At 38.9% G+C, this 22,433-nt stretch overlaps 1 protein-coding gene across 1 annotated transcript in view; it reads right to left on the bottom strand.

The window, feature by feature from the left end:
• The window catches only part of LOC139144415 (gamma-aminobutyric acid type B receptor subunit 2-like), a 41,530-nt gene that overhangs the window by 2,973 nt on the left and 16,124 nt on the right, over nucleotides 1–22,433 (bottom strand). The window contains exons 5-18 of the mRNA XM_070715117.1: nucleotides 17,676–17,777; nucleotides 16,872–16,937; nucleotides 16,405–16,539; nucleotides 15,804–15,869; nucleotides 13,633–13,786; nucleotides 10,379–10,473; nucleotides 9,506–9,569; nucleotides 8,490–8,573; nucleotides 7,428–7,578; nucleotides 5,534–5,765; nucleotides 2,910–3,032; nucleotides 2,350–2,493; nucleotides 1,644–1,832; nucleotides 174–335 (exon numbers count right to left, since the gene is read on the bottom strand). Coding sequence (XP_070571218.1) covers nucleotides 177–335; nucleotides 1,644–1,832; nucleotides 2,350–2,493; nucleotides 2,910–3,032; nucleotides 5,534–5,765; nucleotides 7,428–7,578; nucleotides 8,490–8,573; nucleotides 9,506–9,569; nucleotides 10,379–10,473; nucleotides 13,633–13,786; nucleotides 15,804–15,869; nucleotides 16,405–16,539; nucleotides 16,872–16,937; nucleotides 17,676–17,777 — 1,764 coding nt within the window. The 3' untranslated portion in view covers nucleotides 174–176. The remainder of the gene's footprint in view (nucleotides 1–173; nucleotides 336–1,643; nucleotides 1,833–2,349; nucleotides 2,494–2,909; nucleotides 3,033–5,533; nucleotides 5,766–7,427; nucleotides 7,579–8,489; nucleotides 8,574–9,505; nucleotides 9,570–10,378; nucleotides 10,474–13,632; nucleotides 13,787–15,803; nucleotides 15,870–16,404; nucleotides 16,540–16,871; nucleotides 16,938–17,675; nucleotides 17,778–22,433) is intronic.

Here is a 22,433-nt window from a genome sequence, read left to right as displayed (position 1 = left end):
ATTCACGTAAAATCAAATATGATTAAAGACAACGTGAAAGAAAACAACAGATGTTTTTTGTCCGCCATTAAATTATCCCACAATACCTCATGTTCTTTGACAGCAAAAGCGTATGGTGCACCGATGACGTCATACAACTCTAATCTATGTATTTTCGTCAACTCGACCCCTACCTGCTAGTTGCCCTCCGCGGCCACGGCACTCTTCGATCCGTTCATCGCCGGACCACCCTGCACGTTAGACGTTTGGGTGTTTCCCACATCGCTTCGTCCAGGCCCCGTCGGATGGATCATACCAATTCCATGTGCCCCCTGTCCGTCATTGTATGCCATTACCTTTGATACGGAAGAAACCAGGGTAATAATAGTGTATATCAAATTCTATTCTTCATCGATTATCGATCATTAGCCATTTTGTTTTTTCGAAAGTGATGTATTACTTTTAAATAAAGCTACGTATGTACCCATGTTATGACCAAATTGAGAGATTTCTCTGCAAACGCGCTTCGGGTAAAACATGCATTAAATAAAATATAATGATTTTGTAGTGGAATCTAAGTCTAGGAGCATGAATGAAGTTTGATTTCGCCCGTTCATTTGAATGGCCGGTGGATGCAAGGCTAATTATTCATCAGCCGTATGCATGATCTCATCGAGGGGATGGGCTGTGACACTCTTACAGATACTTCACAATGACAGCCTTGCTGATGTGATTGACATCACTCTGTCCGATGACGCATTTTTAAGTCAACCGCAGATAGACACATGGTAGTCATTATAAAGGGACAATGGTTGTTATAGTTATTTCCGTTTGATTTGTCCTATAAAACAAGCCCGTTTCTGCTCCTCTGTTCTGCCGAACGTTTGTTTAATACAAAGTATGTAACAAGCCTTGCCGACACAACTCACGGTGTGTAATATGAAATGCTATGCTGAACAGATTAATTCCGATTCGGACGAAAAATTCAGTCGCCAACAACCAAAATTCGACATCAAAAATGTATACAGATTGATTTGACAATCGAAAGACAAGGCACAGCGCCATGATGTGGAGGAGAACAACAGACTATTGCATACAGACGGAACAACAATGCTGGGAAACGCATCAAAGGTTGCGGGTTACAGAGTAACCTCAAAGAGATATACTGCTAACACGATGACCCATTTGTATCTCTCTACAATCAGTATTCACAGACATTTTAGAACTATTTATTTAATAAGTGCCTTGCTTCTGTGAAGAATGAATATGATAAAGGAATTGTATTTCCATGCGATGTCTCATTAAAAGGACGCTTGGTCACACCAGTCTTTCTAACCTTTTCAATCGCTTCTATGGCGAACACAATATACAATTATAGAAAATATGACGATACTATTTTTGGTAGTCAACAGAACATGGGGACCCGATGGCCGAGACGCCTGCAATGATCTGCCCGTCTGTCTGTCTGTCTGTCTGTCTGTCTGTTGTCTGTCTCTCTCTCTCTCTCTCTCTCTCTCTCTCTCTCTCTCTCTCTCTCTCTCTCTCTCTCTCTCTCTCTCTCTCTCTTCTCTCTCTCTCTCTCCTCTCTCCCTCTCTCTCTCTCTCCTCCTCTCTCTCTCTCTCTCTCTCTCTCTCTCTCTCTTTATTATTTTCCATTGCATTACCTTTGGGAAGAACACGAGGCATTGTGTGACTGTCGTCCCAGTAATGACCAAAGCTGATCTGATGCCATACGAAGTGGCTGTTTCATACTGTAGGAAATAGGCGACGGGGGCTCCAAGACAGCTGAGGATGACAACGTTGTAGACGCATATTCCTATATACCGAGAATCATTTAAGGCTGCGACCGTTATCTGGTATCGAGCACAGAGACAAAAGTGTTTTAAACACGTGAAATGTGCCTCAGAGACAGACATTCGGAATCTCAGATTTTTACGATAAGTTTGTAAAAATTCTAATATACCGATTGAATTAGCCCTCTTTCAAGCTCTTTGAGTAAACAAAGCTTTCGCCGACTTAATTTTATGAAAATTGAAAATTTATATCTTCACATATGTAGTTAACTCAGGAATGTCGGCCATTTTGAATTTCAATATCGGCGAATTAAGGTAATTTTTCTCTATTGCCAAAATCTGCACAGTGACCCCGGATTTTATTCTTGATCTTTAAAGAGAAAGGTTTAATTTTTTCTTAAGTCTTTCACTTTCGGGGCGCATACTACCTTAGGTATCGATTATCGAATTTTGATCTTTGAAAGTACCGTGAGATTTGTGCACGTGCGTTTCTTTATTACCCGATACAATGTCACGGTGTTCCACTGTTTGTCTGCATCCGCGCATGCGTGACGTCATGCTGTTCGTGTTTTTTTACCTTTCTAGTCTCCCACGCCAAGAACACGCCGAAGAGAAGCAGTATTGTTTTTGAAGAGTATATGAAGCCAAGCCAGTAAGCCATGTGAGCAGACTGGCACAGAGCCACTTGGTACACGTAAATGTTGTCGCCAAGCTCCACCGGCTGAAAGAAAAATAGGCAGAAGCTACTTTCACAACTGCATCGTATTTGGTGAATTTGAAATTCCTATTTAGTGGTCGTACAATATGAAACTAGAGATTTAGGAGGGGTGGGGGAGATCAAAAGGAGAGAGAGGGCTCGATTGCAAGTTTCACCGAAGGACAGAAAATTTCATCTTCGACCCGACTTTAATTATCATCTCGCCGTAAGAAATCTGTTTATGCCGCACATTTGTATTGTGTTACAAGAAAGGGACCGACGTGGTGTGATTTTACTGGCTCAAGGCAAAGTCCCTCTTTTATTAAAATCTTGAGTCTTACTAGCGGTACGAATATAGTTCATAGCATATCCAAGTCATTAACGTATCACATTGCATATCCTTGGTCGTGAAAACCCCGGTCTTTAAAGTATAACATTACCCGTTCCGGCGTCTCACGGATGACGGCTGTCAGCGGGTCGACTAATTCCCATAAGGCGATAGTGATGACGTCAACGCAGACCAGGACGAAAACTTTGACCAGGAGATGACTGTCTTTGACAACCTGTGTGAAGTTGAAATCAACAGTAGCATCACTCTCTGCATGCTTAGGTTATTTTAATGCTGTATGTGTAACATTAAAGGGAAAGCGTCGTCGGAACTGCGCCTGTGCGAGTTTCTTGTTTACAACAATGTTTTCGTGCATGATATCTAGATGAACCTCATCATCACAGCTGCATCATTTAAATTGCACGATGAAGATTATGTTTTAACTTTCATCAATCACCATCGTACCTTGGATACAGTGTTTATACTGGTCGTGTGGGTCCCATACGACCTTTGAGCGCAGTTCCGACGACTGTATCCCTTTAAAGGGCCAGTAATGCTAACTTTTGATATTTGTCACCATTTTTTGTTTTGAATGTCAACCATAATTCCTTCTTCTACTCCCCAAGACATGTTGATATACAGTATTAAGCTTGTCAACTAAGCCCGTACATGTGAAAACCACATTATTATAGTGTAAAAGTGACTTCTGGTCCGGACTAGAAGTCAAATGTAAACAATGATAGTTCATTTTACACATATAGACGCTAACAACTTAACGAGCTAAATAGTGGGTGTTTAAACATTGCAATTGATATACAAAATAAAAATGATTTAAAAAAATCATCAAAAGTGAGTTGGCCCTTCAACGGTACGGATTTACGTGAATAGGAAGCTAGTTGAGTACCATACGATATCATATTATATCACAATATCATATCATATCCTTTTATATTGCATCATATGACGTAACGTAACGTGATATAATTAATATAATATAATATAATATAATATAATATAATATAATATAATATAATATAATATAATATAATATAATATAATCACCATCGTCATCGTTATTGTGTCAGTACGACATTGTCTAAGTCTGATAAACCTGTAAACTTTTTCTGAACAAATTCAGTAGTATATTGTTATTATATTGTGTTTGTTGTTGTTTTGTTATTGTTGTTGTTGTCGTTGTTGTTGTCGTCGTTATCAACATCATCATTTTGTCATCATTATCATTGATACCAGCTCGGTTGGGGCTAAGGGGTAAGAACAAGGGCAAGCTGTGTTCGCAACAAGAAACTTCAGTGAAACATTTGTGACATTTAGTCAACACAAAATCATAAAGAAGGCGAGCACAGTCATCGGAGATTCACAGCATTAAGTTGACCGAATCTACCATGACCGCCTTCAGAACAAATTAAACCATTTTGTGACCGGCAAGACTCATCCTCTACTTGAACTTGGTTGACATACAAATAGTCAGAAGCGGCAGACTAAGACCACCACTAGCTCGTATACGAAGCGCTACGCAAACGCTTTTATCCCACAAGTTGTAAGTCTTTTTATCGCAAATTGTAATTATTAAAATTGAATCAGCCTCATACATTTTGTTGTTATTTTCACTTTTTTATATTGAACTGCTTTTTGCCGTTTTTAACTTTTGAGTCTTCCATTCTATGTAATAATGTTTTATCTTATCTTATCCTCACTCTATCTCCTTTGCAGGTGTTTGGAAATCAAGCAACGAGGACAAATGAAAACGCAAGAAAAGTGCTGAATTCCTCTGTGTTGAAGCAGCTTGTATGCGTGTTACTTTAATGTAGATAGCTAGTAAAGATATTTTTGATAACGTGATTTTACTGCAAAATATTCGCATACAAAACACGCCCCTTTTGTTCCCTATCCCCTTTGTAGCTAAGATCCTCGTCACTTATCAGTATTTATTACAAAGGTCAACTTTACCCCCTGTCTCGGAAATATGATTTCTTCATGTAAATCTTTCGTATTCTAATAAGAAAATGTTGATTTCGTAACACTTGAGAAAGCCTGTCTTGGAAATAAGCTAGTACGCACCTAGATATTGACAGACTTAAACTATTGCCCAAAATTAAACTTTCCCCAAAGAAAATTTCAATCATCCATTAAACAAATAAAAGAATCAGGGGTCACTGTGCAAATTTTGGTATTGAGAAACAGATACCTTACATTTACCAATACTTCAAAATTCAAAACTGCCACTATCTCTGTGTTTACTCTATTGGGCAAATTAGATTTTAGATTTTCACAAACAATACAGTCATGAAGGACTTTACTTACTCAAAATGATCTTCCACAAGTTGTAGACCAGGAAAGAATTGTAAAAAATTTAGAGTCCGAACATCTGTCTCCATTGGTTAGGGTAACGGACTTATTATCAGATGCTGAGTTCGAGACCCGGTTAAAGACCAGGTAGGTCCGGAGTAATGGACTCACTGTCGGAGTATGGTGAGTTCGAGACTCTAGCACGGTGTTGTGCCCTTTAGCAAGGCACTTAACTCGCCATTGCTCCATTGGGGTCGGTGGGTTACGCGTATATATCTCATCTTGTCATTGGGCTAACGACCGTTGGATGATGGACTGATAAAAAACACCTTAATGTTATAAAATTGACACTTCAAGTATCATATACAAAAAAGTCCTTATTTTGAGGAGTGAGGCAACAGGACGAAAACATGAAAAGGTCACACTTGCCTGTTTTTGCAGTTTGACATTCCTAAATATCAAGTGCACCCTCCACGTCTTGGAGAACAGCGCACCGAAGGCGATGGAAAAACCGAGGAGAAGGAGATAGCCAGACGTCTTACAGGTCGTCTTGGGGTCAAAGGTGACTCCTTCGATGTCGGCAATGAGTACAGTGGAGTAAGTGAAGACACAACCACACAGGATGACGTTGTTGATGTTCGGGGATGACATCTTTATGATCCTGCAAAGGCCAATGAAAGACAAAATGCAGAGAATATGACAGCAGATCTTACAAACAACTTTTAAACCGTTTTTTTTAGTCTCGTAATATTCAGATTCAGTTTCAGATTCTCTGCCAGCGAAAATTTCTGCCGACTGAATAGGAGGTCATTTTATTTCGCCGAGTAAAATTCATTGGAGGGACAAAACCTACAGCTTTTGACAATATGTACACTATCTTCAGTTTTATCATAATATATGATAGAGTAGTCGTAAATTTGCTTCGTCGTCTCCGATTAGTATGCAGCAACATTGACAGTACTATGGTTGAAATGCACAACGCAGAAGCCTTGCCCACACGACCCACTCGGAGCAATATAAAGCGATGCCTTTGTTGACAAATGAATTCTGGTGCCGGCGAAGCAGAATTCTTTCGCCAACATCGACATTGGACTGTATACGAACACAGGCTCAGTTCCACAAGTTTAACACCTGGCATGTCGTCATGACGTTGAGAGTAGAAATAGAAGCGGCGTCTTACAAACAGAAGAAAAGCAACGGCGAATTCACTTACATCAAAAGCTAATGACGGCTAACAGAGCTTTAAAACGAGTAAACGTTTCCAAGATAATAAACATTTTTCGAAACAGTTACCTTGAGTTTGCGGGCGAATGGTGCTCAAAGTATTACGAATGCTAATCACTTTGTCTAAAAGTGCATTGAAATGGCATAACAATGAAGTATTTATGAGTTTAATTCTTCAAGATAAAGGATGACCCGGTGGGATTTCTCATAAAGATGTGAAGACGAAATCTCCTTAGTTAATACGTAGGTGCATTTGTGAATAACGACAGGCGTATTGGATTTTCTGTGAAGTATCCCATAGCGTGGATTTCGAAGTTAGATTTATCGTTGGCAAAGGCAAAATAAGCCAGGATTTTTTTGTTCATCTAATACGCATTTTCTGCTTGCCGTCGGCCCTAAGTAGATTTCGGTAAAAAAGCTCTATGTATTTAATGTACAGGATAAAAAATCTTCAATTGAAGGGCGAATCAACGAAGGGATTATTTTGGAGATTACAGTAATCCCCCTTATTAAAGAGATCATATATGGATGAATATGCTTCAAGGTGATGGAAGAAATATCTCTTTTGTGACACGTTGCTGTGGAAAGCTAAAACGCACGATGACGCGACAAGTAAACAAGTCATTCACTGGGATAGGAATTGCTGATATGGACTGGGTTCAGATGAAACATTTCTACAGAAAAGTAAGCACCATAATTAGGTTTCCTTTCCACAATAGGAAGCAAGGGTCGCAAGTCTATAGGGATATGTGGAAAAATGGAAAAGATTGGTGATTGCGACAGCTCCCGCGTTTTGAAAGTGCCATTTTCCTACAATAACTATTGAATTTATGAGTGAAAACTGACACGGTGAAAACGATTACTTTTCAGTCGACATTATGGGATATTTGTTATATTCTATACTCCGAAGGCTGCAAAACATGTCCTTCAAATGCAAGTCTACAGCGACAACCCTGTAGGCACAAACCCATTTCTCGCCATTGTACTTGAGATGCTCAGTAGATTTTCAACAAAAAATTAAATGACTTTATCACTCGTTATCTGTTTTTTTCCGCCAGCGTTTTCCCAAAATTACAGAATTGACCTCTCCATGCCATACCTTTTTTTCCTGTGTTTGATGTTGAAGACCAAGAACGACACAGCGCCGCTGATCCCGGCCACGGAGAGAAAACACATGACGCCGTAGAGGTACCTTGGTACTTTCCTGAGCACATAGTTAACATTGACGCGATCTATGGGTGGGCCATCGCCTGAAAATGAAAGTTAAAACAATAACAATTAAACTTTTGTGGCGTCGACTGGCACTATTTCCCCTAATGCGACCAGAACTGTCAATTTTGATAGGTTTTTCATTATTTTGTTCCGTAAAACTGATACAAGTTCTCAATATAAATGCTGACCGTTAGTTTTGCCAACACAATCCGTTGTGTACAATATACAATGTTATTGTTTCCCAAAAATTCCAGTCGAGACCAGACATTCACTTGCAGAGGAGCCGAAGGCTTTTGTACGCAATAAATCACTTCAATCACCTACTCCTCAAAGCACAGACTGCATATTGTTGACGAATGAATTCTGGTCCGGACTTGAATATCAGTCAAATGTAAACAATAACTGTGTATTTTACATGAAATATTTGTATAAACATTGTGTTGACAAGCTAAATAATAGATATTTAACAGTCTTTGGGGGTAAGAGCTTGCGATTGACAAAAACCATCCATTAGCTTCAAAATGAGTTCACATAAGTGGTAAACCAAAAACATATTGTATAAGTCTGAGAGTTCGAATATCTGTCCCGGAGTACACGGCTCGAAAGTGAAAGACTTTCTTTCAAACTTTCCTCGAGGAATAATTCAACTATTCTCTTTCAAAATCAAGAATAAAAATCGGGGTCAGCGTGCAAATTTTGGTACTAGGGAAACTGATTACCCAAGATTTACCGATATTTAAAATTCAAAATGGCCGCCATCCCCTTGTTGACTCTATGGGGAAAATAAAATTTTCAATTTTCGAAAAACTAATACGGTAAAAAGTTATCGTACATTAAGAGCTTTAAAATGAACCCCCACAAGTGGTAGATCAGAAAGGAATTGTAAAAGTTTGAGAGTCCAAATATCTGTCCCCGAGGCGCATAGCCTGGTGGCACAGTAGATTCATACCTTGCCAGACGACAGGTGATTCTGAGTAGAGCTCTATCTCCTGGCGATATGATCGATAGATACCTATCTTGACATTGACGCCACCTGAAAGACGGCGACAGTATAGGCTATAAGTAGTGATTAAGGCAGTACGCGCACCATAAGTGAAAGACTTCAACTTTTTCTCAAAACTTTCCTCAATGAAACTGTCAACCATTCTCTTACCAAATCAGGGGTCACCCCGCAAATAGTGGTACTAGAGAAACAAATTACCTAACATTTACCCATGTTTGAAATCCGAAATGGCTGCCATCTATGTGTTCACTCTATGGGGGAAAATAGTTTTTGATTTTTGAAAAACTGAGACGGTGAAAATTGTTGTTACCAAGAGCTTAAAAATGAGGGCCCCCATTATAGGTAGATCAGAAAAGTATCGAAAAAGTTGAGGGTCTGAGTATCTGGCCCCGAGGCGCATTCTACCTTAAACAATGAACTGTCTTGGTACATCTTTGAGATTACAAGAATTGAAGTTAGTATAGTTTGTGTCGTGCACGTCAGGTGTACTTGTCGTGGAGGCTGTTGGGCAGCGAACAGACAAGTACACTCAAGCAATTTTTGTCTCGCTTTTTCAGTTTACCTGCGATAGTTCTTCATGCTAAATGGCTATCTGACTTTACTGAACTTAGCCATCAAATGATTCTGAGATCTCGATAGGGAAGATGTTAAATTGGCAATGCTCTTTCACATTTTTGAATCCTAGGGCACCTGTGAAATGACCAGTAGGGCAACGGAGCTGTAAAGGCATCGATGAACGCCTTAACTGCGTGTTTATTAATGTTGAGAAAGTGCTTGCCAATATACCGTTAGTTTGACCCACAGACAGTGCAGCGGAAGACCCGCTCCCCTGCTTTGATTGACGATTATCAACAAGCATATAATATTCGAAGTACTCCTTTGCACATCTTCGCAAACAACGCATGCGCTAAATATATTCGGAGAAAAGTCAAAGTCTATTGAGATACGCTATTCTGACTTACCTTGTGTCTGCTGAAGTTTAAAGTCCGTCAAGGCATCTCCATTCTCGTCAAATGTTATTCGACCCTGGTGAAAGAAACTTTTATTGAACTGTGTTCTACACAATGTATGTATGTATGTATGTATGTATGTATGTATGTATGTATGTATGTATGTATGTATGTATGTATGTATGTATGTATGTATGTATGTATGTATGTATGTATGTATGATTGTATATATGTATGTATGTATGTGTGTTTGTCCCGATTTCACGGTAGGTCAGGCATGGGAGAGATTAGTAGGTAGATAGGTAGGTAGATAGTGGCTAGGCTTAAAGGTAGGAAGTATTTAGTCTATCTATCTATCTATCGATCTATCTATCTATCTATCTATCTATCTATCTATCTATCTATCTATCTTCTGTCTGCCTGTCTGTTTACCATCTGTATGTCCGCCTGTCTGTCTCACTGTTTGTCTGTCTATCTGTCTGTCTTTCTGACTGTCTATGTATCTGGCTATCTATACATCTATCTATCTATCTAGCTAGCTAGCTATACGCCTATGTGCTAGTGTTGTTCAAAATACTATCTGATTAAAATAGGCATCCGCGTCGCGTCTATAAGGTGTAGCGAAAGTACCATAAAAGAGGTCAGTAGACATGAAAATCACATCTTACAAAATTCAAAGACACGCTTTTTATAAGATCAAAATTGCGTGCTGCCGGCTTCCTGATAAAAAAGATTCTGCATGTCTACTGTACTGTCTGGTGCCTACAAAAACGGAACCTATGCTTGCAATTACGACAATTCTGGTTCAAAGCGACCTTATGGGGTCTTTTTGTGGAGTGTACATCATTATTTCAAGGCAGAAAGGGGATTAACTTGTTAACTTACAGTTATTCCGTCAAAGGTCAAATTGCCAAAGCTCTGCAGTATCATCCTGGAGATATCGTTATCTTCATATGTGAAGTTTTCCAGGCGCTTGTTACCTACAGAAATGACGTGCCCTTTAGGAGCTTGATACACTTTGTATGTTTTATTTCACATTGCGCTCATCTCCCGGAAGGCACACTGGCACACATTACGTAACCACGGCAACAATTTTTGTACTAAACGATGACGTTTTGGATATAGACATGATGGATATTATCTCTCCAAAGGCAGTTATCTTCGGGCGCCAAAGTGATGGGTTGATGTCATTACGACCCAATTATAGTATTGGGAAAATGCAGAGATCCGGAGTTTCTCGGAGTAAAAATCAAGGTGGGCACGGAACTCGGGAGCTCTTTTTCCTCTGAACGACAGTTTCGCCATATTCAAGATGTAGCGCTTGAATTTAACAGCACAACCACATAACTTTACACTACGGACAATATCTGTAACTTTGGGCTGTTTTCGCAGAATTTTGCTCCGTGTACATGTGGTTAATTCCAGTTTCTCGTCCTACCCCCTCGCCGAATCCTTAAATATTCGGTACATTGATGGTGAACATAACGTCCATATGTGGCACACCAATGACAAAATTAATTCAAGTGCGGACTTGAATGCAATTCAGGACAATAACAATGTTTGTTTACATTACAAACATCCCTGTTGCAGGTAGAATCCATCCTATTTATACTGTTCCAAGACTTGATACAGAATAAACCATGTTTAGTTTCATTAAAATTGCTCGAAGTTTTTTGTTCTATTTTGGTAATATCATAATTCCCTTACAAATCTCTTGTAAAACATAACCCCTCTCCAACTATTTATTGTAAAGTTTGCCTCCTCTTTAACAGTTTTGTAAAACCCACCGCCCTCCGCTCCCCTCTTCCCCATGAAAATGAATGTTCCCTTTGAAGCGTGTGTGCCCATGATCTGATCACGGGGAGAGGGGTAAGAAATTCATACCTTCTTTTGAAATCTATGATATTGACAATAAAGACACTGTACTTTCTATCAATGGTCTACCCACCCTAAACTTAATATTTTAATTGCAGTCTCTGATCACTTGACCATACACTGCAGTTAGTCCAAGATCACTGCCTGATTGCCTTCCCTGTTGACCTCATCAAGGGACAAAATCTATCGGTCAATATCTCGAGATACACCGCCGCATGATATGAATCAATGTTTGTGGATTGATAATGGCAGTATGAGGCGATTATGGATTGCCAAGGGAGAGAAGACTGTTGATGGCCAATGAGTGTCTTTATTGGAAAAAAAAACACACTGAGATAAATAATAGCGCACATTTTGCTTAAAGGATCGTCTCTGTTTCCCCAATACTTTGACTTAAGATTGCAACACGTTTGCTGGCATGCGTCCAGAATTTCAGTCTCTGATTAAGGTAAGTAGTATGCACCTCGAAAGTGAAAGACTTAAACTGTTGCTCAAACTTTCCTTAATGAAACTTTCAGCCATTAACTTACTAAATCAAGAATAAAAATCGGCGGTCACCGTGCAAATTTTGGTACTAGAGAAACAAGTAAACAAAGTTTTACTGATATTTAAAATTCAAAATGGCCGCCATACTTGTTCTTACTCTGTGGAGAAAAAAAGTAAATTTTCGATTTTTGAAAAACTAAGCTGACGAAAATTGTTCTTACACCAAGAACTTTAAAATCAGTCCCCACGAGTGGTATGGCAGAAAATAATTGTAAAAGTTTGAGAGTCCGAATATCTGTCCCCGAGGCGCGTTTTTCCTCATACCCATCGCTTCAAAACTAGGTTACCCGGAACAGTAGAAAACACGACTCAGTCTATGCCTTCAAGTTGATTAAGGTAGAATAAAGTACAATGTTTTGTAAATTGTCTGCAGATGAGAATTATGTGACTATAACAGAAGTGCACCAAAAGCCCAAAGCATCGAAGCTCAGTCGGGAGGGATGTTGTTAATTGTCGCCAATGGGTCAGGAGTATTGATCAAAAATTTCCTATTTACCTATCGAAGATGCGTTCTCACTAGAGCCCTGTTTTAGGGCTCCATCGCGCGAAAGACTTTCTTTGGCGGCATGTGTAAATCAGCTCGCACTAGGAGCAAACATAATCTCGTTTACACTGTTTGCAAAGGGTATGGCGCTAAAAGAATGAAAGCATTTCTCCGAAATATGGTATGTACAATTTTATTTAATTTGATAAAGGCATATATCCTTAAGTGTTCTGTTCAGATCGTTTCTGGAAATACAAAACAAAAATGCGGCCAATCAATTTTAAACGTCTCCAACATAAGACACGAATTCACACGGGAAAGTAGTGAGTATATTGATTCAGTGAAACGCAACCGACCCAATGTTTGTAGAGAGTGATACGCAACATCGTGATGATGTTTACAATCCACCCCATCCATACACACATCCACCTATCTATTATCCACATTATCCATTTATCAATCCGGTCATTATTTCATGCACCAATCCATCTATCTATTCATCCATCTATGTATCCATCATTCTATATATCTATCTACCTGTCTGTCTGTCTAATCTGCCTATCTATTTATTTATCCATCTTATCCGAGTCGTGTCAGAACCCACCTGCAAAGGTTTGTTTTCTGAACATTTCTTAATATTCTAGCGTCTTCCAGACTATAAAAATATCGATTGATTTGACATAACGATATTTTTCCGGTGAAGGACCGGCCATTAGATCTCGTGAGCTAGAATGCACCATTACATACATATTTTCCTCCACAATTTGTAATTTCTAATCGTTTAAAAAGTTATATGGTAGATATGGAGACATAGTTTCCAAATACACATATCTGTCACGCAAATGATACGTGACAGCATTCTTAGCTTTGACTAATAAAGTGATTCAGTATTTGCATACTTGATATTTTTGGGCCATTCTTGACGGGTGTAGTATGCTAGCAGGGTAAACAACAATGCTTGCAGGGTACGCTTACCTGTTCCGGACACCTGGTATCACCACGTATTTCTTATATACGTGGTTGAAGATAGTCCTTTCTGAAATTGTCATTTTTGCGTTTGCGCGACCTTGTAATTTTATTACCTTGAATGATTTGGATTATTGGGTTTGTTTAGATTTTATATTGTACGCCTGAACCTGAACTTTTTGCCCCTCTCTCCGATGGGCTAACTGCGCATGTCCCGTTACCTGTCTGCCAACACAGATACTCGTAAGGCCGGGCTTTCAACACTTACCGTCTGTATGTTCCAGGCGGGTCATGGTTTGGTTCAACGCTAATGCCATTGCCCAGACAGAGTCGTAGACAAAGTTTGATGAACTGTAACCAGCGAGACTGCTTCCCGTGTTATTGACGTAGCGATCGAACTCTTCGAAGTAGTCACTAGGTTTCTGAAATGCACAGTCCATGAAAAAAGATTTGGAAGTTGAAGCATAACGTCGGAGCCATAGCCGCGGGGAAAAGGAGGGCAGTTGCCCCCCCCCCCCCCCCCCCCGAAATTTCTGATAAAATTCAAAATGGCCGTCATCCCTGTGTGTTAACTCTATGGAGAAAAATAAAATTTTCGAATTTCGGAAAACTAAGCATGTGAAAAGTTTTCTTACACCAAGAGCTTTACCAGATATGAACTGTAAATGCTCACGTGTTTCATTATATATTGCAGTTATGTGTAAATTTGAACCTTTGCCACGTTTGCAACTTCATTGAAAGTATTATGATCAACATAATGAACAATATTCACCACAGATTAATTCTATAGGTCATTAAGTATTCAAATACGCAATTAGCTGAAATAGAAATAATTACTTTATTTGACTGCTATCATTGTATCACCACTTTATATAGCAAGTGTAACTGCCTCTTGTCAAGTCCTTGAAACTATATATTCCAAACTTTGAAAGCTCATTAGATATGCAAACTATAAATTAGCTAACATGAAAACTTAAGTGCGAAATGACTATCAATATTGGTATAACCTGGTCTAATCATCAATGTACATAGCATGTTATGCTAACTTTGATCAAATAAATCCAAGTATATATCCCTAATTAGGAAAGCTCATTAAATACACAAATTAGGAATTAGCTGAAGCAAAAATGCTTAATGCCTTTCGATAATGTTAGCCTACATAATGGTATCTTTAATGTACATAGCAAGTTTCATCAATTTTGGTCACGAACATTCAAATATATATCCCTAATTTCAAAAATTAATTAAATATGCAAATTAGGGGCTGCATGAAGTAAAAATGCTTAATGACTTTCAATAATGTCGTATCATAGTATCTTTAATGTACATAGCAAGTTTCGTCAACTTTGGTCTAGTCAATACAGATAAATATCCCTGATTATGAAAGTTCATTAAATATGCAAATAAGGAATTTGCTAAAGTTCAAATGCTTAATGACTTTCAATAATGTTTTTTTTTCATAGTATCCATAATGTACATAGCCAGTTTCATCAACTTTGGTCTCGTCAATAAGATAAATACCCCTAATTAGGAAAGATCATAAAATATGCAAATTTGGAATTGGCTTAAGTAAAAATGCTTAATGACATTTAATAATGTTCTATCATAGTATTTTTAATGTACAGAGCAAGTTTCATCAATTTTGGTTATGTAAATTCAAATATATATCCTTAATTTCGAAAGGTCATTAAATATGCAAATTACGATTTGGTGATGTAAAAATGCTTAATGACTTTCAATAATGTTAAATCATAGTTCTTCAATATGGATACCAAGTTTCGTCAATTTTGATTGAGTAAATTCAGATATATACCCTTAATTAGGAAATTTCATTAAATATGCAAATTAGTAATTATCTTTCACGTCGCCCCTTAATAACTTTCACAGCTGATATATCTTGATGTGATCAACATTTGTAGCAAATCTCATCAAATTGTGTGCAGTCGTTCTCAATATATATCTGTATTTTCTAAAATCATTAATTATGCAAATGAGCAAAAAGTAAGTAAGCCACATCCACCAAAAACTAATCAGTTCTTGCCATTTGCAAATTGAATCTATGTACAAGATTTGATTCTGATCTGAAGAGCCGGTTTTGAGATATTGAGCACACAGACAGACAGACTAACAGACAGACAGACACACAGACACACACACAGACAGACATCGCTGCGACATATGCTCACATGTGTGAACACGTGAGCAAAAAATGAACCCCCACAAGTGGTATATCACAAAAGAATTGTAAAAGTTTGAGAGTCTGAATATCTGTCCCCAAGGCGCGTTCTACCTTAAAGCAACAGATGGAATCATCCGATCAATAACATAACATATGGTCATTCACATATTTGATAGTGTGTTCTGCACATCTCAAAACAGACGACTGAACGATGAATACACGGAGAATGGATCGATCGGAAGACATATTAATCCACTCACCAAACCGGAAACGCCAATTTCGTCCTCTTCTGGATGCAAGTAAAACGATCCCACTGAAAACGCACCCTTTGTGAGGAAATATATCATGGATATAAAAAAATATCATGGATATAAAAAAATATAAACATGTTTTCAGTTCAAAATATGGTGAAATTTATTTCTCATACAACATACGCCATAATTTGCATTCCGTCAATGGACTTTGTTACTTGTTGTAACTGTATATTTTGGTGGGTATTTTCGAAATGTCTCATTTTATGTACATTTTATGAACGTTGGGAGGCGAATCTCTCAAGCGTGCAACATTAGATTTTTATCAGTTATATTTCAACCAAAAATTTGTAGCTTTTGCGTAAGTTTCTTTCTATGATCGCAGCTGCTGACAAACGACAGACGATAATCATAAAACTGCCTTTTTGTGCCCATGTAAACTGCTATATACCGTCATTGCAGTAAGTTCCCTGACACGTATTTTTATAGATTCGATTCAGACATCGATTGTAAAATCCCAAAATGTCGCGTCAAAAAAGGCCCGGCTTGACATTGATATTTGCATACTGATGAAACGACTGTGACGTCATTAAAATCGGCCCTAGCCTACCTCAGCTGCCATAGCTATTTCTTCCTTGGTACAGTCAACGGCGTCTTCAGACCAGATATCATCGATCCAGGTCGTTGTGTACCAGCCCTGAATAATCCAGGCGTATTTCGCTCCGTACATGTCGAGCTTGTAAGCCTATAGTACAAGATCACAAAAAATAACAACATATTTATTTGAACACGGTGTTATCAATACAACTTTTGTTGCTAATGACTTTTTTCTTTGTGTTTAATAAAAAAGTCACTTTTCAAAAGCAACCAAATATTCAAGAGATGTTGACAGCCCTATGAATGTTAAACAAAAACCTTGCTGTACTGTAAGCTAGGGTTTGCAGTTTATGGAATAACCCATATATCCAAGTGTATATAAGTTATGTTTAATGTGTTATATTTTGTCGCTGGGATGATATGTGATCATTGTGACACGGAGTTTCAAAGAGTTCTGTGGGTTCAAGAACGTACACTAACCTCGCAAAACACCTTCAGGGCTGCCATAGTGTAGAAATTACCAACTATGATACGAGCATCTTTTTTCTGTAACGCACAAAACGAGTAAGCAATATTTTGAGAAAATCCATAAGCAAGCCGTTTCTTAATATGCAACTTCAATTTAATGCCTTTTAGAAAGGTTTACGGCCGTTAGGCTGCCCGTTAACGTGTTCATATTCTAGTTTATTGATCGCTGGAGATAACTGAGAATCGAATAGGGTACACGTCATTGTGCACATTTGACAGCCAGTAAGTTATACACAGAGTTTTTTGCACTGGATAGATCCCAAGGCATCTAGAGTTAAACCTTTGGAAATCAAAACTCGCTTCATAATATAGGGTGACGAATGACAAGATGTTTTCGTATTGCAATGGAAGTAAATATAAAGAGGCGGAATCAAATTGTTAAGTAACGGGCCATTTTGTCCCACTTCTAGGAACATGACGTCACTTGATGGTGATAACATATTTTACCTGACCCATTAAAGTGTCCATCTTATCATTTGTGCTATGAACATACATTAAGCATACTATTCATGGACAGATGGATACATTTCTACATACATTGCTACATACATACGTGCACATACATACATACATACATACATACATACATACATACATACATACATACATACATACACACACACATACATACATACATACATACATACATACATACATACATACATACATACATACATACATACATACATACATACATACATACATACATACATACATACATACATACATACATACATACATACATACATACAATACCTTTATATTTTTCATCTGAACATCCGGGTTACCTTGGAAACTTTCTGAGCCAATAACATGTATACCAGACTTTTCCATTAGTCTTACCATGCTGTTTGTGACCTTTTGGAAGAGAAATTTGAATATCAACAAAAAGTTGACCTTGGTAGGTCACGTAGAGAATACTCGCAAAAGCGAAACAAAACTAAAAGGCATCGTTTTATCTTACAATCCGCTAGGTTTTGACGTCAGTTTGTTAGATGTTCACATGTCAGCCTCGAGAAATTCTATCAAGTTTGCTATTTGGTAAGACCTCATACGATGGGTCATCAGCCATAGAAATTAATTGCGAGTTTTCCGTATCCCGACCTTCCCCTGGTCAAAACCCCGACCTTAAACTTGTTTTTCACCCTTTTAAGGAAAATCCCGCAAGATTAGGCAGAGTTCAATATCAAGATTGTTTTTATCATATCCCATAATCCAGTGCTCTAAATCCAACTCGCTCTACCCCAACCGTGTTCTAAGCTTATCTATAACATTGAAGTGTGAAATGAGAATCGAGAAGAACTATCTCCTTTCATATTATTAGAGCATGGAAGTACTTGGAACGACTTGGGAGAACTGAAGTAGTCGATAAATTTCTTCATTTTTTCTGTCATGGTTATCTTTTAAATTGATGCTATTATCGCCAAACCGTCAACGTGCAATGCGTGGCGTACTTTTAGAATTTGTGTGCATCTATAGCTGCTGACCGTTCAGGTTCAGATGTCTATATACAGCAACGCAGGTTGGGAACGTGAGCGCATCTTCATCTAATGACGTCCCCTTCAGGTCAGTCACAGACTGATCTTACGTGGATTAGGGCTAGTTTACTTGTAATTAAGGCGGTGTAGGACTGTGAATCTAAGCATCCCCGTCTCCGCCGTAAAGACTAAATCCGTACGAGGTAATATCAAGGAAACGCCGTGTGCGTTATATTTCTCTACAGAGTACATTGATACGACATTGTAATTTAAAACAATAAAACGTGCGTAACGTGACAAACTCATTATATCGCCCGGCTTTCGGAAACTTATGTCGACCAAGTGTCGACCACGTACACAAAATATCGGCTGTCCGCGAACTTTTACTCATGTTTACGTCAAACCACTAGGATATATTTAGGGAAAATAAATACTAATTATGATAAAAACCAAATAAGTTTCGTTGTCTACAAGTTTTTTTTTCCGTCTGCCTTTCTCTTACATAAGCGCTCCGCAGAGAGAGAGAGAGAGAGAGAGAGAGAGAGAGAGAGAGAGAGAGAGAGGGAATGGAAGGCAGACAAGTAGGCAGCTATATATAGACAGGCAGCCAGTACAGAGACAGACAGTCAGGCAGAAAGGCAAACGGACAGAAGACAGTCGAAAGAGACAGGCAGCTAGACAGCCAAAGAGACAAAGAAGACAGATATTAAACACCTATTGCCTGGTCATGAGGGCTATAGCGCTCGTCTATTACCCCGAGGGGCCGTGTGTTACCAGAAACACATCGCTATTCGGCCGAGGGGTGTAGCGATGTGTTTCTGGCTATAGGTGTTTTATAACACATCACATGCTCCTGTTGTATTGTTATATAGTTTTGAATGTGTTTTGATAGTTTGCACCGCAACTGTGACAAGTTCACTGGGCGATGTTTCCACAGCGGTTTCAGTTGTACGTGGTACCACTTTCTTTCAAAAAATATTCTAAACATACCTAGTGACATCCTTAGTTGCACTTTAATCTTCTCCGTCGATGAGCTGTTTAAGTTCCTACGCTGTTGGAATGTTGGAAAATGTTGGAAAATCTGTTTTAGAGGATGTGTCGTCACCTATCCCGGACGCACATCACGTTCTAGTCACCCGCCATTGTTGCAAAGCTGCAGACGACACTACTGTCACGTGATCGGGCACTTTTCCAAATTTGGTCAGAACTATAGCCTTGTTCACGGTTACAGGTTTGTTACTAAATATAGCTGTACGCGCGCGACATCGGACACGCAGCTTGAAATGCGGACAAATTTTATCAATGTTGCATGCGTGGCTGTTTTTGCAGCTTGTACTCTGAGTCGTGAATATGTTTTTTAGTATTCACTGTTACACTAGCAGTCGCCCACTGAGATGTATTTTCGTCGTTCTTGCATGCGTAATTTTCAAAAGCGTAATCTAAAAATGCGGACAAATATTTATTTTTGCATATTAATGAGAGAACAGTGACGTAAACTGTGAACGGCCCTATTTCCCTAGGGAAATAGCTTTTCAAAAAAATGCCCTCTGATGTCACTTTTGTCGATCCGTTGGGGACTAAACGTATCTATTTTCTCGTCATGTGACGTATTCTGGCGAATCGCGACACTGAATGAGCATGTGGCGTGTTACAAAGATAACTAGTGAGACGGAAATTGAGAGGGAGCCAGCTTGAGACAAACACAGAGAGGACGACAGAGGGGAATAAAAAGCATGGTGACAGAGACAGGTGGGCATACTGACTATGGTGTCCAATACATGCCAAAATTACTACTTTGATTTTACAACACAACATGCTATTCCGAATTCTATTTTACAATTCAACATGCTATTTCACAACACAACATGCCATTCCGAATTCTATTTTACAATTCAACATGCTATTTCACAACACAACATGCCATTCCAAATCCTATTTTACAACTCAACATGCTCTTCCCAATTTCATTTGACAACACATCATGCACTTCCAAATCCTATTTTACAACTCAACATGCTCTTCCCAATTTCATTTGACAACACATCATGCACTTCCAAATCCTATTTTACAACTCAACATGCTCTTCCCAATTTCATTTGACAACACATCATGCACTTCCAAATCCTATTTCACAATTCAACATCCCATTCTAAAGCTAGCTCTGCGGAGCAGGGCAGTGTTACTGGCTATCGAACAAGATTCAAAATGGCGGACGCGAAATGGTCCCCTCGCACAGAGAGAGAAATGCGAACTTTGCACAAGTCTAAAAACGCAGCTTAGCACATTGTGTATCTAAACAAGATGAGCGTGCTCGAAAACTAGGATCGATCACGATTGTAAATTAAAAATTGGCTGTTTTTGGAAAAGAAACTGCGCGTTAAAATCAGCAGTTTTGTCTATTGTGCACCGTGCGTGGGAGGCTTATCGTGAAAGACCGAGATTTACTATATGGCGCATCTGATACGGATATGGTCCCATTGCATAGAGAGATGAAAGTGGGCTTTGTGTAAGTTCAAAAGCACAGCTTAGCTCATAGTGCATCTAGACAAGTTGAGCGTGCTCAAAATAGGAGATCGATCACAATTTTGGGTGAAAAAAAACGATTGTTTTCGGTGGAGTAACCGCGTTGCAACCAGTGGTTTTGCCCACAGGCTCTCGACTCATTGCAGGCGAACCGCCAGACGTCACTGATAGAGTTCTGAGTTTATTGTGGATGCAACGGACTGACATAGATTTGAAATTTCTTTACATGGTCGGGATTGTTACCTTGGTGCGGTTTGCTCCGAGCTGAGACATTTTATAATTTCTGTACTATACATAGCGTGTCAGATATTGCAGATGGCTTCAAACTATTGACTTTTCGTATGTATGGACTGTAGATACAGTTTTGAGTTTATTGTAGATGCAACAGACTGCGATTTGTTTTCATTGTCGGAGTTTTAACCTTGGTGCAGTTTGCTCTGAGCTGAGACATCATTTTATTTTGTACTATACAAAGCTTGTCAGATATTGCAGATGGCTGCAAAGTGATTGACTTTTCATATCTGTGGACTTTGATCCCAGAGTCCTAAGTGTATTGGAGAATGCTACGGCCTGAGATAGATCAGTAATTTCTCATCCTTGACGGAGTTTAACGTCAGTGCAGTTTGCTCCGAGCTGAGACTAATAATTTTTGTACCTTTGCAGATAGCTGCAAAGTGATTGACTTTTCTTATGTGTGGACTTTCATAGAGTCCTGAGTGTATTGGAGGATGCTGCAGACTGAGACGGATTGGTAATTTTTTTAGCCTAGACGGAGTTTTAACGTTAGTGAAGGTTACTCGGAGCCGAGTCATAGATTGTCGGATATTGCAGATTGTATAGCTGTGATATCGCAGCGGTATGGCCTGTATCGAACGCGCTCGGGTCATTGAGGTCATCGCCACAGTGGCGATGGTACCTCAATGACCCGAGCGCGTTCGATACACGCCACAAGTACCGCTGCGATATCACAGCTATGCAGATTGCAGCAAAGTGAAACTGAAGACAATAGATAGCCGTGAGCATATTGAAGAATGCTTGGAATTGAGATGATTTCGTCGTTTCTTAACAAAATAGGAGTTTAACGCTATAGTGCAGGTTACTCAGTTCTGAGATTTGTTACACGCATAGCTGGTGCGGTCAGATAGTACAGATTGCTGCAAACTATTTTCGTGTCACAACTACACGCTACTGTAATCTTTTCAAGGTATTCTTGTGTCAACTTTTTTATCTCATAATTCGACGAGCAGCATCGAAAAGTTGGTATCTATTTGCGTCACAATGTATGTTGTACAATGGAGAGAATGAAATGAAAGCCGTGGAGGAGTTTTCTTTAATCTTCGAACACTTCCTTGACAAGTGTTCACAAAATAACTTTGGAAATTGCGAAAGTGACCTCTATTCGCAAATACTGTTAACTTTTAGAAATCTCGTGATGTTTTCGTTGTAAATATTTGCTTAATTGCCATTGAGATAATTTTGACCCCCTTATCAAAATTGAAAATTAAGCTTGTGA

The sequence above is a fragment of the Ptychodera flava genome, chromosome 11 (genome assembly GCF_041260155.1).
Source record: "Ptychodera flava strain L36383 chromosome 11, AS_Pfla_20210202, whole genome shotgun sequence".
Taxonomy (NCBI): domain Eukaryota; kingdom Metazoa; phylum Hemichordata; class Enteropneusta; family Ptychoderidae; genus Ptychodera; species Ptychodera flava.
The sequence above is the reverse complement of the archived record's forward strand: the minus strand, read 5'-3'. Positions and strand labels throughout refer to the sequence as shown.